At 37.4% G+C, this 16,624-nt stretch overlaps 2 protein-coding genes across 4 annotated transcripts; both read left to right on the top strand.

Annotated features, from left to right (window-relative positions):
* The first annotated feature begins 5,654 nt into the window (after positions 1–5,654).
* On the top strand, positions 5,655–9,356 carry LOC121051217 (glucan endo-1,3-beta-glucosidase 8-like). The gene is made up of 2 exons (XM_040513353.1): positions 5,655–6,050; positions 8,261–9,356. Exons 1-2 carry the CDS (start codon positions 5,710–5,712, stop codon positions 9,354–9,356), a joined length of 1,437 nt encoding a protein of 478 aa, XP_040369287.1. The 5' UTR covers positions 5,655–5,709.
* A 549-nt stretch (positions 9,357–9,905) lies between these two features.
* LOC112183934 (tRNA(His) guanylyltransferase 1) lies at positions 9,906–16,143 on the top strand. 3 transcript variants are annotated; one of them, XM_024322245.2, is made up of 14 exons: positions 9,907–10,110; positions 10,597–10,812; positions 10,892–11,023; positions 11,128–11,172; positions 11,299–11,468; positions 11,590–11,678; positions 12,057–12,164; positions 12,694–12,950; positions 13,392–13,523; positions 13,597–13,641; positions 14,252–14,421; positions 14,613–14,698; positions 15,060–15,164; positions 15,618–16,143. In XM_024322245.2, the coding sequence occupies exons 2-14, from the start codon at positions 10,709–10,711 to the stop codon at positions 15,744–15,746; spliced, it is 1,572 nt and encodes a 523-aa protein (XP_024178013.1). In that variant the 5' UTR covers positions 9,907–10,110; positions 10,597–10,708; the 3' UTR covers positions 15,747–16,143. The 3 variants fall into 3 exon arrangements, with proteins under 3 accessions (XP_024178018.1, XP_024178013.1, XP_024178017.1); XM_024322250.2 differs by lacking the exon at positions 12,057–12,164 and having other exon boundaries at positions 9,906–10,110; XM_024322249.2 differs by lacking the exon at positions 9,907–10,110 and having other exon boundaries at positions 10,655–10,812; positions 10,900–11,023.
* Positions 16,144–16,624: the final 481 nt, after the last annotated feature.

Raw genomic sequence — 16,624 nt, 5'->3', positions numbered from 1 at the left:
AAAATATTAAAGAAATGAAAAGGGGGTGCAGTTTGTAATTTGGGGAGTGCAAATTTCACTCCCCAAAAAGAATGAATTTGGTACTCAATTTGACCAAAAAATCCTGAAAATATGAGTTATTTACAAGAATTTAACATTAAAGTTGACGACAGTGACCAAAGTGACAGACAATGTTTAAGTTGAGTGATTAAAGTGAAATTTTTAAAAGCTATAGTCCGAAACAGTAGTGTTCACCTAGTCAGTTGCTGACCAAAGAATTTATGCTCAATAACCCTTAGATTTACATCTAAGGGTGGAAAACAAAACACCTCAACTTAATAATAATTCTCTCTGCCATTTGATGTAAATCCAAGGATGGTTGAGCATTATTTTATTGATCAATAACTGACCATGTGAACATTTTCGTAGTGATCAAAATGTCGACTGAGTCATAATTGAGTGACTAAAATGATAATAATGTGTTGGCGATTGATACCCTCTATAGCTTTAAGTTTAGTTTTGTTTTCAGTATGATTTTTTTCCTCATAGTAGTTCATTAATGATAAATAGGCAACTGATTGCACATCACAAAACACCCTATAAATTTTAGGGGTGGCTTGAAATGCCGAACCTGCCGAAACCAACCGAAAACCGGCCGAACCGGTGGAGTCGGCGCAGACCAAAACGGCAGCCGGAGGTGCGGTGCGGTAATGCCGTACCGAATGTTGATAATCGGCTCGGTAGCGGTTTAGCAAATAGAGGAGGTTCGGTATTGCCGAACCGACCGAATAGGATAGATTTTAACTATTTTTTATTATTTTAATTAGTAGGTGTGTTATTAACCGTTGATGTATATCAACAATCAGTTTAAGCCATTGGATCTGAGTCGAAAGTGGGAAAACCCTAAGGGGGTCAGTTAGGGATCTCATTCAGTCATTCCCGAAAGCAGCCTCTCGACCCTCTCTCTCTCCCTCTCTCGCGACATCATTCTCAGCCTCTCTTTCTCTCAGAACCCAGCCCCAATTTGTTGATTCCACCCCTAATTCCAGTCCCAAAAACACAATCTAAGCAAGATGCAAACCTCACTAACATAAATTTCAACCAGTATCGTTTGATTTTCGAAATCCCCAAATTTTTCTATCCGATTAGGTCATTTGCGACTTCTGCCTGCAGCGCCTCTCTCTCTCGAGTATCGTCCCTCTCTTGTACGCCGTTCCTCAGTTCCTCTCAGCCTCAGTTCCTCAGTTCCTCGTTCGATCAGTTGCTTGGTTCACGTGGTTGCTCGGAGGCTTATACAGTGTTCAAGTGGTGTTTTCAAGCTCAAATAATTAGGTAAAATCATTTTCTTTTTAGTTTTGTTCTCTTGTTACTCCTTTTGCCCTAATCTGTATGAAAAAAATGGATTCTGTTGTTGATTATGTTAATTTCATGGTTGAAATTGATCGTGGTTATCTAACATATATGTTAATATGTGTTTTGGTAGGAAATTCCTTTGAAGCTTGAAGGTATCGAGTCTATTAACCATGGATTTGAGTTAAGGGTTTATCAGTTTATCCTGAGGCAGACAGGTGATCGAGGTCATTGATTAGGTAACTAAACGTCTAAACTTGTGTGTGCTTGGTTGGGTTTTGATTCTTTGAACTTGAAGTATTTGCTTCTGACTGTGTATGGGTGTTTATGATTATGACTTTACCAGTTCTTGTGTATAATTATGTTGTATGGATGCTAAAATTCTTTGAACTTGAAGTATCTATTCTACTTGTACTCTTATTAATTAGTATGTGACTTTAAGACTTTATGTGTGAATAAGTTTATGCTAGAATATTGTGACTTTGTGACTTTCTGTCTGTATGAGTTTCTGCTTGAAAATGACTTATAGTTAAGTGTAAACTATACACTGAACATGATTGGAAAGTATGAAGCTATTGGTTTTAAGTATAAATTGAACACGTTTGCAAACGTTTAAAAGTATGAAACACATCTATCTTTTCTTTAAAACTGATCAAAACTGAATCTATCTTTTCAATTTGTAGACCATGGCTTCTACAAGTAGGTCAGGAAGTCATTGTTGTTCATCCCCTTCCATAACTTCAAACATGGTTACTGCAAGTTCTCAATCTGTTAGTGTTTCCCCAAATGATAACCAAAACCCTGTACCACCAGTAGGTAACTTACCACCAGTACATAATAGTACCCCTAACTTAGATCCCACTCCAACCCCAACTGAAACACCAAATCCAAATCCTGAATCAGTGGAAGCTAGTGCAGGGCTGGGGAAAAGAAAACCAATAGATAAGACCACAAAGGGTAGGAAACAGAGTCGAGTATGGGAGTGTTTTACAAGGCCTTTGCTCCCTGATGGCAAGCCTGACCCACAGAATGCACAATGCAACTACTGTAAAGCATTAGTTCCTGCTTTAAGTTCAAAGAATGGAACCAGTTCATGCTGGTCACATGGAAGAAACTGCAAGGTTAACCCTCTATTTGAGAAACAAATCGAGAAAGGGCAGACTATATTAGCTAGGGATAATGTTTCTGGGGCTCCACAATATCACAGATTTAATCAGGGTAGGATAGATGAGAAGTTGTACAAGATGATCATAAGGGATGAACTTCCATTTAGGCATGTGGAGGGTTTTGGGTTTAAAGAATTTATGCTAGAAGCTCAGCCACAGTGGATTCAACCAAGTAGAAAATTAGTAGCGAAAGGGGTGTGGGAGTTGTACCAATCTGAGAAGGGAAAGATGATGTCGATCTTTGCACAGCATGCAAAGAGAGTTAGTGTAACCACTGACACTTGGACATCAATTCAGAACATTAACTACATGGTAGTCACTGCCCATTTCCTGGACAGCAACTGGAAATTGCACAAAAGGATTATTAACTTTTGTTCAATTACCAGTCACAAAGGGGAAGATATAGGGAGGGTCCTGGAGCAGTGTTTGAGGGAATGGGATATCAGTAGGGTGTTCACTATCACAGTGGACAATGCTAGTGCAAATGACCTAGCAGTTGTCTACATGAAAAGAAGGCTGAGGAACATGAACACTTTAAGCTTTGATGGGGACTTCTTGCACCTTCGGTGTGCATGTCACATCATCAATTTGATTGTCAAGGATGGAATCAAAGAATTAGAGGATGGGATTGATGCAATTTGGCATTGTGTCAAGTTTATTAGGTCAAGTTCAAGTCGATTAGACAAGTTTAGGGAGTTTTCTGTTCTTGAGCACTTGAATAAGAATGCGAATGTTCCCCTAGATGTGATCACTAGGTGGAATAGCACTTATTTAATGCTTGCTGCGACATTAAAATATGAGAAAGTGTTTGATAGGATGGGTGATGAAGATGTGCAGTTTAGGCAATATTTTGAGGAGAAAGATAGCAAAGGTAGGAAGAGGCATGGCCCTCCCATAGAGGAAGATTGGAGAAATGCTCAAGCTTTAGTGCACTTCCTCAAAAAGTTTTACGAGACAACACTCAAATTGAGTGCTTGGAAATCAGTTACTGCAAACTTGCAGTTCAAAGAGATGATCGGCCTTCAAACAGAGATTGATAAGAAGGCAAATGATGATTCTGATGAGGTTTTGCAGAGGGTGGCAGTGGGGATGAAAGCAAAATTCAACAAATATTGGGGCAGCTTTGAAACCATGAATCAAATCATGGTGATTGCAAATGTCCTAGACCCTCGCTGGAAACTGCAATATCAGAAAGCAGCATTTTTAAGGGTGGGAGTCAAAGCTCCCACCATTGAAAAGATAACTAGGGACTTGAAGAACATTCTGTTGAGAATGTATGATGAGTATAGGAGCAGTGAGGGGGGTATAAATCAACCAAACAATCCAGATGGTGTTGCAGCAATGGAGGGGGTTGAGTTTGATGATCTAGAAGACGGACAAGCTGAGATACTTGCTGATCTCATGCAACAAAGACTCGAAAATGAACATGACATGATATCCAATGAGGTTGACAAGTGCCTTGCAGATAGATATGTCAATCCTTTAGTCAAAGGGTTTGATGTTTCACAATGGTGGAGGGTTAACGCAACTACATATCCTATTCTTTCCAAGCTTGCTAAAGACATTTTTGCAATTCCTTGCTCTACTGTGGCAAGTGAGAATGCATTTAGCTTGGGAAAAAGGGTAGTTGATCCCTTTAGGAGTTCACTCACTCCTCAAATGGTCGAGGCACTAGTCTGCACTAGTGATTGGTTGAGAGCTGAGCAGCCTAATTTCTATTCAGAACCAACAACGGATGAGATGTCCTTGTATAACGATCTAGAAGAACTGCAGAAAGGTATAATCTGGAAATATTTGCTTACTTGAATTATTTTTTTATATTAATGCATCAACTTATTTCTATATTGACTTGGCTATTTCAATTTGTGTTTTTTTTTGTGGTTTTAACATTGAAGAAACTGCTGCGCTGCATTTGGGAGGTGCGAACTCGTCTACGACAACTATTGCTTGAAGATTTGGATGGTGTACAAGTTCAGATCGAAGATATAGCTGCTGTGCATTTTTTGGTCAAGTCTACTTGAAGATTTGGATACAGCTGCTGTGTTTTTTGTTTTGTTTGTTTAGTCTTTGGAACACTCAAATCACTTGCAGCTTTTTGTTTATTTCAATTTGAGGTTCTGTAATATTCAATAACTTTTAGACAATGTGACATACACTTGATGAAGATGTATTATTCAGGAAATTGTAGAGTTAAGTATGTATGTAATAGTTTTTATGTATTTAGTAAAAACTGAACAGGAAAAATGGTCTAAAAACAGCCCAGAATGGGTGATTGGCCTATATAAATGTTTATGAATATTAGGCCCAATCATCCTCTTCGGTTGGGCCCTAACCGAGACAAAACCAACCGTAATATTGGTAACCGAAAGTTACGGTTACCGACTTTTCCGGTACAGTAGTGGTATCGGTTTTCAATATACCGATGTGTTTCGGTTGGTATTCGGCTCAGCTGAAAAAAACCGGTAACCGTACCATGGCCAGCCCTAATAAATTCCCCACGTACTCCTAGAATCAGGTAACTACTATTGCACCATATACAACAAAAAGAAGAAGCAATATCTTACTGAACCAAGTTATCCTTTTCAAATATCTGGTTTATGTTTAAAATTGGTAAAGTTAAATAACAATTTAAAATTGGTGAAAAATAAATAATACACTTCTTAACGAATACTTGTCATGTCTCTTACGAAACTAAATTTTAGACTCTAGTTATACGGTTAGTTTCTAAGATCGTTGACAAGTCTAGAGACCATCTTTGACCTATCTCTTGCATAACTAAATTTTAGACTAGTTTTAAGGTTAGTTTCCTAGATCGTTGACAAGTTAAACTTGTCTCTTGCCGAACTAAATTTTAGACTCCAGTTTTAAGGTTAGTTTCCAAGATCGTTGACAAATCTAGAGACGTAGTTGACCCAAAATTAGAAAGAGAGACAACAATATGAATAAATGTACTTATGCTCTAACTAAAATTCCGCTGCTTATCAAAAAAGCTGCCTACCGTCCGTCTGTACTCGCTAGAATTGCTAAAATTAGATGATCATTTTCTCAAAGCTTAAATAAGAGTAAGGTCCTCCTTCTGTCGCACTGACCAAAATCCATTGCCCCCATTTACATTCTACAACTTGATCAAATTTCTCATGCACACTGCACAGCCCTAGCTAATACAACACTTTCACTCGTTGTTTTTCCGGTCCATATCTGAGTTGCTGAAGCCATGGTTCGAGTCTCAATTCTTGTAACATGTGTCATCTCTCTAATGTTTGTGGTCTTGACAGACCATGCTCAAGGTTTAGGTGTCAACTGGGGAGCAATGGCATCGCACCCTATGGATCCCAGCAATGTAGTAAAGATGCTCAAGGACAATGGGATCAAGAAAGTGAAGCTTTTCGACGCAGAGCCTGCCACCATGAAGGCCTTGTCCGGGTCAGGTATTTCGGTCATTGTTGGAATTCCCAATGACAAGTTGGCCTCAATTTCTTCAGCTTACAAACATGCCCAAAAATGGGTGAAAGAAAACATCACCAAATATGATCATAATGGGGGCGTTGATATCAGGTTTGGATTAGTATCTGCGAACTCTGTTTTTTTTTTTTTTTAGCTGAACAACCCTGTTGTTTTTAATAGCCACAACAGACTTTTAGTGAAACTTTCATTTTGTCTCACTTCTATATTTTAGCTAACTTTTCCTTTTTTAACTTTTAGATATAGCACACTAATTTCCCAAGTAATCATCCATCTTTATATATATATATATATATATATATATATATATATATATATATATATATAGAGAGAGAGAGAGAGAGGATCTCCTTACTTTAAGAATTTGAGAATTTTTGTTATTTTACACTAATATGTGATCTAATTCAATGATCTCAACCGTTGATTTTTTAGATTTCTCTGCAAGAATGATGTCTACAAAAAATTAACCAAATCCATGATAATTTGGTCATTCAAAATTGTGTAAACAAATATAATCCGTTAGGTAAAATTAAAACGAACATTGTGATAATCAAATGGTTAAACTTTTTCTGATTTGGCTAATTTTTATAGGATTCATATATGTGTAGGTAACTAAAGAATGAATGGTTGTGATTATTAAAAGAGTTTTTGTCCATTTACATCATTTTTAGAGATTTTTTTTCCCACTTACCCTATTAAGTTTTTTTAATTTCCTCTTACCCAAAACACTCTAAAGAGGTCTTCCCTAATACCCCATTAAGATTTTTTTTTGTTTTTTAATTTTTTTTTAATACCATTTTACCCTCACTCCTTTGTTACTTAGAGAGAGAGAGAGAGAGAAACCATAAGAGACTTCGCCAGAGCCTGGTCACCGGCCGTCGGAGTCCGGTCACAGGCCGCGGGAATCCGGCCAACTTTTGCCCGATTCCGGTAAAATTTTGCCGGATTCTGGTCATCGGTCGCCGGAACCCGGTCACCGGCCGCCGCCCACCGGAATTTACTGGAAATCTCACCAAAAAGGTTTTTTTGCCCCCAATAGACATCTATTGCCCCCTAATAGACGACTATCAGCCATATATTACCCTCCAATAGACGACTATCAACCATGTATTGCCCCCCAATAAACTTCTATTGCCCCTCAATAGGACTTTTCAATCGCAAGAATGGGAACTAATCTCCCTAAATTTAGACAAATAAAACTTTGATTACAGAAAAAAAAACAAGGAGATTACATCAATTCAAAACGTCTATTGCCCTCTAATAGACGTTTATTGCCCCCCAATAGACCTTTAACAGACGTCTATTGCCCCTCAATAGACATTCAAAACTGTTTTTTTTCCCTTTTGTCCCATTACTTAAAAAAAAAAATTTGATTTGGGCACCCAAGTCAAGAGCCGGATCCAATGACACAGCGCGACGCGAGCTCCGACCAGGAGCAAATCCCGAACCTGCACTCCGTCCCGATTCTCAGAGAACTGGCACTCTTCCTTCATTGATGTGGGGATAGAGCCAAAAGGCTTTGCGACTTCATCAATTTACATAACCTGATCGGAGAAATTGCGGTAGTTGAAGGCGAAGGTGAAGTCTGGTTCTGGGCTCGAGGATGAGTCTGATTCCATGACCGGCGGTGGATCGGAGAACTGATCGACCTTGATCGTCAGCGAGAAGGAGAGATCCGGGGTGATTTCCGACGACGAGTGGACTCCGACGTGGATGAGTTGGATCCGGGCGAGCTCTAGGGCCGGGTCGGAGGAGAAGGGGAAGAACACTGTTGTGGAGAGGAGGAGGAAAGCGACGACGAGGATATACAAACGCCTTCTGGAGAGAGAGAGAGAGAGAGAGAGAGAGAGTGTGTGTGTGTGTGTGTGTGTCTTATCGGAGAGGGATGAGAGAGAAGAGAGAGAGAGTCTGATCGGAGATAGAGAGATCAATGGCATGGATGTAGTTTTTTAATTAAGCTGAGGGCCAAATTGTCATTTTACTTGAAATTGAGTAAGTGAGAATAAAAATTTGTTGCTGGGGTAATTTAGCCAATTTTTGGGCTTTTGGTCAAGAACCCTTATTAAAATACATCATAATAATAAAAACATCCTCATTTTAAGAGTTTAAGGACGTCATCTCTTGATCCTCTATATGTGTGTGTGTGTTAACTTATTTCAAATATTAGAAAAAAGAAATAGATATGCAAATTAACTGTCTTGCAAAAATCTGTAGCTGAAAAGTTGATTCTCACTTGATCTATTGTAGATTAACTTTTCTCTTTTTGAAAATTGTTGATTAACTTCGGGTTTGTGTTATTACAGCTATGTGGCTGTTGGAAACGAGCCATTCTTAACAAGTTACAATGGGAGTTTTTACAAGACTACTTTTCCAGCATTGCAAAACATTCAAAAGGCCCTAGATGAAGCTGGCACCAGACAGAAAATCAAAGCCATAGTGCCCTTCAATGCCGATGTTTACGAATCTGCTTCGGGCAAACCATCGGAAGGTCAGTTCCGAAAAGACATCAAGAGTGAGATGCTCAAGATACTAGGTTTGCTCAAGAGCAATAAGTCTCCATTTTTCGTTAACATATATCCCTTCCTTAGTCTCCAACAGAGCTCTCATTTCCCCAAAGAATTTGCATTCTTTGATGGTACTAGCAAACCTGTTCGAGACAACAACCACGAATATACCAATGTGTTTGATGCAAATCATGACACACTTATTTGGTCACTCAAGAAGGTTGGTTACCAGGACTTGGACATAGTTATTGGAGAAGCGGGATGGCCTACCGATGGTGACAAGAATGCCAATAAAATTTTGGCGAAGAAATTCTATGATGGACTTCTCAAGAAATTAGCGAAGGCGGACGGAACCCCTCTTCAAAAAGAGTACTTGGAAGTGTACCTTTTTGGGCTCACTGACGAGGACCAAAAAAGTATTGCCCCAGGGGACTTTGAGCGCCACTGGGGCATCTTAGGCTATGATGGAAAACCCAAGTTCCCAATGGACCTCACCGGGAAAGGGAACAATAAAATGCTCAAGGCTGTACAAGGAGTGGAGTACATGGAGAAGCAATGGTGTGTCTTGAACAGCGATGTTCGAAATGGCAGTATTTTACAAACCGAACTCAATTACGCTTGTTCTCAGACAGATTGCTCATCTTTAGGAGGTGGAAGGTCATGCGATTTGGATTTGCAAGGGAAAGTCTCCTATGCTTTCAATTCTTTCTTCCAAAGCAGAGACCAAGACGTTCGGACCTGCAATTTTGATGGCAAGGGAACGATTACAAAAGACGATCCTTCTAAAGGAACTTGCGTATTCAATATACAGATTTACAGTGCTGGAGTAAGGCATCAAGTGACTTATGCATTGAGTATCTTTGCAGGACTAGTCTTGATGATTTTCTCACATTAATGTAAACTAATCAAGATATTTAATTTATAGACATAATCGATTGTAATGTACTCGTTGAGATCAGAATAATTCACATTTTGGTTATGGCATTTAAAGTCCGTATCTACAAGTTCATGGCATTTCATTAAACTTGATCTTGTGACCAACAATATTCAGATTATGGCGGTTAGTCTTAGAGTTATTATCCTGTGAATTATTACATATATTTTCAAAGAATATATCTCGAATAATAATATGAATCTCTTCAATATTTAAGCTTCCTCATAAGAATTACTTGCCAACAATGATCACTTCACATATTAAGTGAAGTTTTAGAGTAAACAAGCGGAGGCAATAAATTTATTATGGATACTTAAGATCAAATTTCTAAATTGCTTGTCGACAACTTGAACTTAGCAAGCTCAAATTTAAGTGTACAGTAGCTTATTTGGTCACTTCTCCAATTCTCATAAAAAAGAAAATGAAAAAAAAAAAAAAATTCGGGTCATTCATCTCCATACCGGGTCTCGGGTCGGGCATTAAATGATGCTTCTATTCCCATAACTGGGTATTTATTTACTTCTTGTTTCTCACAGTTTCCCTCTTTTCCTGATCCAATCTCAAATATAAACAAGGCAATTTGAGTAGTGGCAGTGCAATTTGACTTTATCAACAGGATTGAGTACTGGGTTCTCACCAAGTTTGGATTTTTGACGGTGAATTCATAAAGGGTCTGGCATTGAATTTTGTTGCTTTCAGAAAAGCAACTCAATAGGTATGTACTGACTTCTTATGTTGATAATTCACTGAATGCAAGTTGCTTTCTTCTTATATTCTTCTAATTAAGAATTGGGTTTCTCAAAAGTTGACTTCTTTTCTAGTATTTCTGGCTGAATTAGTGAATATATATGTTATGGTTGGTTTCTAGTGGGTTCTGTTATCTGGGATTGGGAGTTGTTCGGGTTCGGCTTTTCGGTTTTGCTTTCTGTCAAAGAGAGAGAATATGACATAGTTTGATTACATGAATGTGAGTTTGTTTAGTAAGAACTCAACACTGTGAGAGTTTTGCATTCCTGTGAATTTCTTTGGTGAGTTCTTGAGCTTGCAATGCTACCTTAGCGAAACCAGGAAATTTGTTTTAGCAGAGTTCAACTTGATGGACTCGATTGGATGCATTGGCTCAATCTTGGGTGGCAAGTTTTGATAGTGTTGTTAGTCTTCATAGTGATGTTTTGTATTAATTTGATTCATTGTTTTGTAGAGGGCACCCATATGTCTTAAGCGGATTGTGCAGGCGGTATGTTAAAAAAGGGATAGATTGTGTCCACAAAATGTTGGCTATTGCTGTATGAGAATAAGCCGAAGGTGTTGAAATGGCAAACAGCAAGTACGAGTATGTCAAGTCATACGGAGTTGAAGATGAGATCTTCTTGCCTAATTTGATTGTTGTTCGAATTGATGGCTGTGATTTTCAAAGGTGCTTACATGCATGGTTCCCTTTCTCTGTAAGCGTGTGAGCTTGAGATAATGACATTCTACTTTTTCCTCTTTTTAAGGTTTGCAGAAATGCATGAGTTTGAGAAACCAAATGATGAGGTAGCATTGAATTTGATGAATTCAAGCGCAGTTTCTGTGTCGGAGGAGTTTCCAGACATCGTTTTTTCATATGGATTTAGTGACGAGTACAGGTACTTTGAATGTACTGTAGACTGCCTGTTTGGGTTTTATTTATTTATTTTTTTCTCATTTTGTTGTATGAGAGCCTCACCGTGTTGTTCCTTAATTAATGTAGCTTTGTCTTCAAGAAGACGTCCAAGTTTCACCAGAGGCGTGCCAGGTTTTAATTTTCCACCTTGCAAATTTCAGCTCTCATGGTCTCTGATGCATCCAATATTGTGATGCATCCAAGATTGTACTTGATATCAGTTTAATCAAAACCGTATTTTGCATATTATCTGCACAGCAAAGTAGAGTCTATTATAGTATCTTTCTTCAGCTCAGTATATGTAATGAAATGGAGAGAATTCTTCCCTCATAAGGAGCTAAGATACCCCCCCTCATTTTGTGCAAAGGTTATATCCTGTGGTGCAATATATGTCCTTCAGTCTTATCTTTTGTGGCGACAAAATGATTGTAAGTAGTCTCATAATGGTGTTTCAGTATGTCTATAACTGTACAGTATTCATCTTCAGGTGATAAGTCTGACTTTGGGAACTTCCTAGGCAATTTTGCATTTACATGTCGCATTGTGCAGGTCATACAAATAACCTGTGTAATACTTGCCTATGGGAGCTAATAATTAAAGGTGGAAAGACTGAAAGCGAAGCACTAGAGTTACTAAAGGTGGGGAGATCTTAATACTTGTTCACTACTTGGATCTTGATATACATGTTAAGTCTATTTTAATAGAAGTGTTTAATATGTTCCTTTGATCTTCCTTCCAATTTATATTCTTATGTTGCATGAATTTCTTTTTCACAAAAATAATTTCCTTTAATTTATAGCTTTCAGTGTTTTCTTTTCCATCTTTCATACTTACCCAAAGTTTAATTAGTTGAAAAGAGCTATAGGATAACTGAAAAAAAAAAAAAAGAGCTATAGGATAGGAAGCTGTTATCTTTTGCTCGGCGTTGTGGTTATAATTATTCTATTAATATACACTTTAAATTTATATTTATTATTAATTGTAGCTCACTGAGGATGTATGTGTGTAATCTGCAGGGCACCTGTAAAGAAGAGAAAAACAACCTTCTTTTTGAAAATTTTGAGATCAATTACCAAAAGTTAAATGAAATGTTTCGTCAAGGTTCCTGCATTTTGAAAACTGAGGTTATCTTTTATCTGTTATTTAAAGGTTTTATTTTTCATCTATGAGTTGCTTCATTCTATACAGCTAAAAGAGTCTACAGTTGGTTTTAAACAATACTAGGATACTGTGGTGTACATAGTTTGCAATGGGATCTTTCTTGATAATTTTGAGCTATCCTGTGAACTCAAAATGACATATTGAGAATCTGTGAAGCTATTTACACTATAGGTTCTGAAAGCTACTGACTGCAAATCTGTCTACTGTTCCTTAAGTTTTAACTTAACATTTTGAAAAGCATTTCAGTTAAGTGTCTTTTTTTTTTTTTTAATTTTTTTTATACAAACTGTGTTTATAGTTTTCAGATGAGAAAAAAATCGGTCTTTTTTTAATCGAGTTGCAATCACTATGATAATGGATTTTTATCTTTTCTATTATACTGTTGTAATATGTCTACTTTTTATTTTTTAATTTTTATGTGCATTTTATTTATGTCCGGATTTAGATAGCTTCTGACTTTTCATGCTGAGACCTCCATCCTACATTATTCAGGTGATTGACGTAGTAAAGCACAATGAGAATGGTTCCCCTGTCCGGAGACTTAGGAAAAAGTTAAGAATAGTCCATTCAAAGAATATAGCGGGGATAAGCTTTTGGAACAAGCACAAATGTCTTCGGAATGAGCTCGGTAGCTTCTCTAAGGACATTGCAAAAGTTGAACCAGATTTTCTCAAATCCTTCCAGTTTGAAAAAAGATTGATGCCATCGACTTGGATTGTCATTAGAATTGATGGTTGCCATTTCCACAGGTAAACTATCACTAAGGTGATAAGGTACATAATGTAGACTATATAGTTGCTGCAGTTAGTGTATATGTTTTCTCTTGGGCTGCTAATTATCAGGGGAAGGTGGAATGACTTGTTGATAATGTCCTACACAACTGATATATTCTATTTTAAGTAGGCACAACTTAAGCACCATGTCCTTGTTATTCATCTGTTAGGGAAATCCGACCACTGTAGTCTTATTAACCTGTTGCCCATTCATTAAGTAGAGAGGAGCTATAGAATTAAGGTGGTTTCAGGTTTATTGAACTGAGATGCGCACCCTTGTCTTACTACATGAATAATAGCTTATTAGTAACTCAGGATGATCAAATTTTGTACAAGGATTCATGCAATTTGTAGTTTAATATTAGACTGCTAAGACTTAGGAATGATGCGTGCTGTTCTTTTTGGGGCTTTGGACAGGTTTTCTGATGTTCATGAATTTGTGAAGCCAAATGACGAGCAGGCTCTCAAGCTTATGAATTCATGTGCAGTGGCTGTGGTAAAAGAGTTTCAAGACACAGTGTTTGCCTATGGCGTCAGTGATGAATACAGGTATAAAATAGATTTTTTCTAGCTGAACTTTGTGATTGTGCCTCTCTAATCTCATTGTTTCTGTGATTTGCAGCTTTGTATTGAAGAAAGACTCTCAGTTCTATCAAAGGCGAGCAAGGTTTTTGTTCTATTACCCTTTTTGCAGTTCCTAGATTATATATGCTATTATAAATACTTTGCCTGAGGATATATAAGTGCAATTGGAGACTGAAGGCAAGCAGCCGAAAACCTAAGAAATTCCTGGTTAAGGAAATCTATTATGATGCAAGAGCTACTGTTGGAAGTGAATGAAAAGTCCAGTAATTACAAGATTAAGCTGATCAAGGTCAACTGCTAATAGTAGATTTTTTTGATCGAAAATTACTCTGGCTCAGACTTTAGATGACTATTGTCTGTTCTTACCTGTACATGTATAGATGGTTATTTTTTTTTTAAAGCGAGTCTAGTTACCAAAGTAAAGTTATTTCAGGCCATACTTGCTCTTATCCCAGGAAGGTGCTTCTCCTAATATATTGATTTGAAGTTTGAAGTACAGTTCGATAGAAGGAAAGGGCTTGGGCTTAAAACTCATTTCAAAAAATAATGTGTTCGCAAGTTCTCTCCCTTGTGTTACTTCTGTGTTGGTTCATTAACATGACTTGAAGTGATACTGTTACCATTAATCATTAAATCCAAATATCCTTTTTGATTTTCTTCTTAGAGTTACTAACAATCTTCACCTGTTGCAGTAAAATAGTATCTGTCATGGTGTCACTCTTTACTTCCATGTACACAATGAAATGGAAAGATTTCTTCCCTGAGAGAGATTTGAAGTACCCTCCTTATTTTGATGGCCGCGCTGTATGCTATCCATCATCTGAAATTCTTCGAGATTATCTGGCGTGGAGACAAGTTGATTGTGAGTACTTCATCTACAAGTTTCAGAAAAAGAAAAGATAAACTAAGAGGATAACTCTTTGAGTTTTTAAATAATAAGAGATATAGAAGCAGAACACATTCAGCTTGTTTAAGGTTGGCTGAAGATATATATGCAATATACATATATCTACACACACTTAAGTTCACGGAACTTGACTTTTTGGGTTGCAGGCCATATCAACAATCAATACAATACTTGTTTTTGGCAGCTTGTTAAGTCCGGAAAGAGCAAAAGTGAAGCCCAGAATTTTCTGAAGGTATTTCATCTGTGCAGTCTTTCTGTATATAATTTCTTCTCCAGGGATCTACTCTCGACTTTTATCAACCTCATCTCAAATTATTTGCTTTTGAAAATGTTTGCAGTTGATCTCAGTTTGTTCTTATTCATTCTTTTATTAGTTTCTCGTAATTTTTCTTATATTAATGGGACCTAGTCTCTGTGTATATATTTGCACTCCTTTTTCCTGTACGTGTATGTATGCTGTGCACCAACTGACCATGTCAAATACATGTTCATGCTATGCATCACATATTTACACCTATGATGTTTACTTCAGAATCCATTACAGTAAGAAAGTTTTCATGATAAGCTTTCTTTGTTTAAACTTTATTCTCCAGGGTACTCTAGCAGGTGACAAAGATAAACTGCTCAAGCAATTCGGTATTGACTACAGCAAATTGCCTGTCATGTTCCGCCAAGGTTCCTCCACTTTCTGGGACAAGGTTTCTTTCTATCCTTATTGGACATGAACATTTCATATGCATTATCTCTCTAGTGTATGCTTGCAAGGAAACAACTCCCACCGGTTCATCTTAAACCTAGCTCACGTGATAAAGGAAACAGAGGCATGGTTCAAGATTATACATTATAGCCTGGACTATTTAGTTCAGATTCTCTGAGTTAAACCATGTCCATGGGGCCGTCAGTTGAGAGTATCTGAGCGACATAGTCAATTGATTCATATTTGATCTATTTGATACCAGTTTGCCACAGTTCCTGAGGTTAGGGTTAGTATTGACCAGACACTTCAAGGGACTACCTTATCCTGGTTTACAATAGTTAAGAAACTTCAAAGGACTAGCTTTTCCCCATAGATTATAACATGGTAGTTCTTTGTAGTATTCCCATCGATATGCAGGTTTTGATATTGCTTTTTTATTTTCTCTTGTATGCAGGGAGACATTATAATGATAAACAACAACAAGCCATCTGATGAAAATTCTCAGAACAAAGTTGTTATAGAGCACTGTAATATTATCGAGTCAAGCTTCTGGTGTGCACACCCAACAATTCTTAATGCATAGCCATGGATGCTGGAGGCACCTGGTAAAGATTCTTCATACCAACATAAATCTCTACCAATGACATGACTCGAATGTTACTGCAAGTGATCTGACAGGGATTGAAGACTTCTAGTAATTTAGAAACTGATTGAGGAAGAAAAGCTTCCCAGTTGCCCTTTTTCGGTTTAGAACACGTAGACAATAGGAAATTTTCTGTAAAAATGAATTTTTGTTTATGTGGCTATTCGTAACCATTGCTAGATGTCAGGTTGTGAAGGAATGTATGGTTACTGTAAATTCAACTGATCTCTTCTTGCTATGTTTGAAGCCAATCAAGGTTGACTAGCAACTCGATAACTTCTCAAAACCTGAAGCTCCTCCAATGATTTATACATGCAAACCTGAAAACAATTCACTAGCTGCTTGAATGTGCCCTCCAATCATTTTTTTTTTTTTATTGATATGCCCTCTTATTAAAGAAGGGACAGTTTCTACACCAATACAATTACCCTCGTGCTTCATTTTGTTACTTGCCTTCCAAATAAACCATAGTATTGTAGTATAGCATATTGTCGACTAAATCTCTTCGAAACACCATCGAATTTGGCTTTCTGTTCATTCGATCATTATTAGGATCCAAAGAAAGTAAACAAGACAAGTAAATGGGTTTGGTTATATGTCATTAGAAAGAGAAGTACTGATGCTGTCATTGTTTTTGTTTTAACCATATGACAAAGGAATGAAAGGATGCGACACTAGGAAAGTGTCTTTTACCCACTTAAGAAAACAAGGGACAATGACTGCCGTATTTACCAAGAAAATAAAACCAACCAAACCGCCAAGAAGTTAAGAAAACAAGGAACAGCTAGATAGCATATAGCACCTCCTCATTTTCAAGC

Source organism: Rosa chinensis, chromosome 2, assembly GCF_002994745.2.
Source record: "Rosa chinensis cultivar Old Blush chromosome 2, RchiOBHm-V2, whole genome shotgun sequence".
NCBI classification, from domain to species: Eukaryota; Viridiplantae; Streptophyta; class Magnoliopsida; order Rosales; family Rosaceae; genus Rosa; species Rosa chinensis.
Note: the sequence above shows the minus strand (reverse complement) of the source record. Positions and strands in the feature narration are given on the sequence as shown.

Excerpts from the sequence above, each read along its gene's own strand:
- LOC121051217 (XM_040513353.1), top strand. The coding sequence starts at position 5,710 with ATGGTTCGAGTCTCAATTCTTGTAACATGTGTCATCTCTCTAATGTTT. Across the intron at positions 6,051-8,260 it reads AATGGGGGCGTTGATATCAG|CTATGTGGCTGTTGGAAACG; the intron begins GTTTGGATTAGT and ends GTGTTATTACAG.
- LOC112183934 (XM_024322245.2), top strand. The coding sequence starts at position 10,709 with ATGGCAAACAGCAAGTACGAGTATGTCAAGTCATACGGAGTTGAAGAT. Across the intron at positions 10,813-10,891 it reads GATGGCTGTGATTTTCAAAG|GTTTGCAGAAATGCATGAGT; the intron begins GTGCTTACATGC and ends CCTCTTTTTAAG. Across the intron at positions 11,679-12,056 it reads AAGCACTAGAGTTACTAAAG|GGCACCTGTAAAGAAGAGAA; the intron begins GTGGGGAGATCT and ends TGTAATCTGCAG.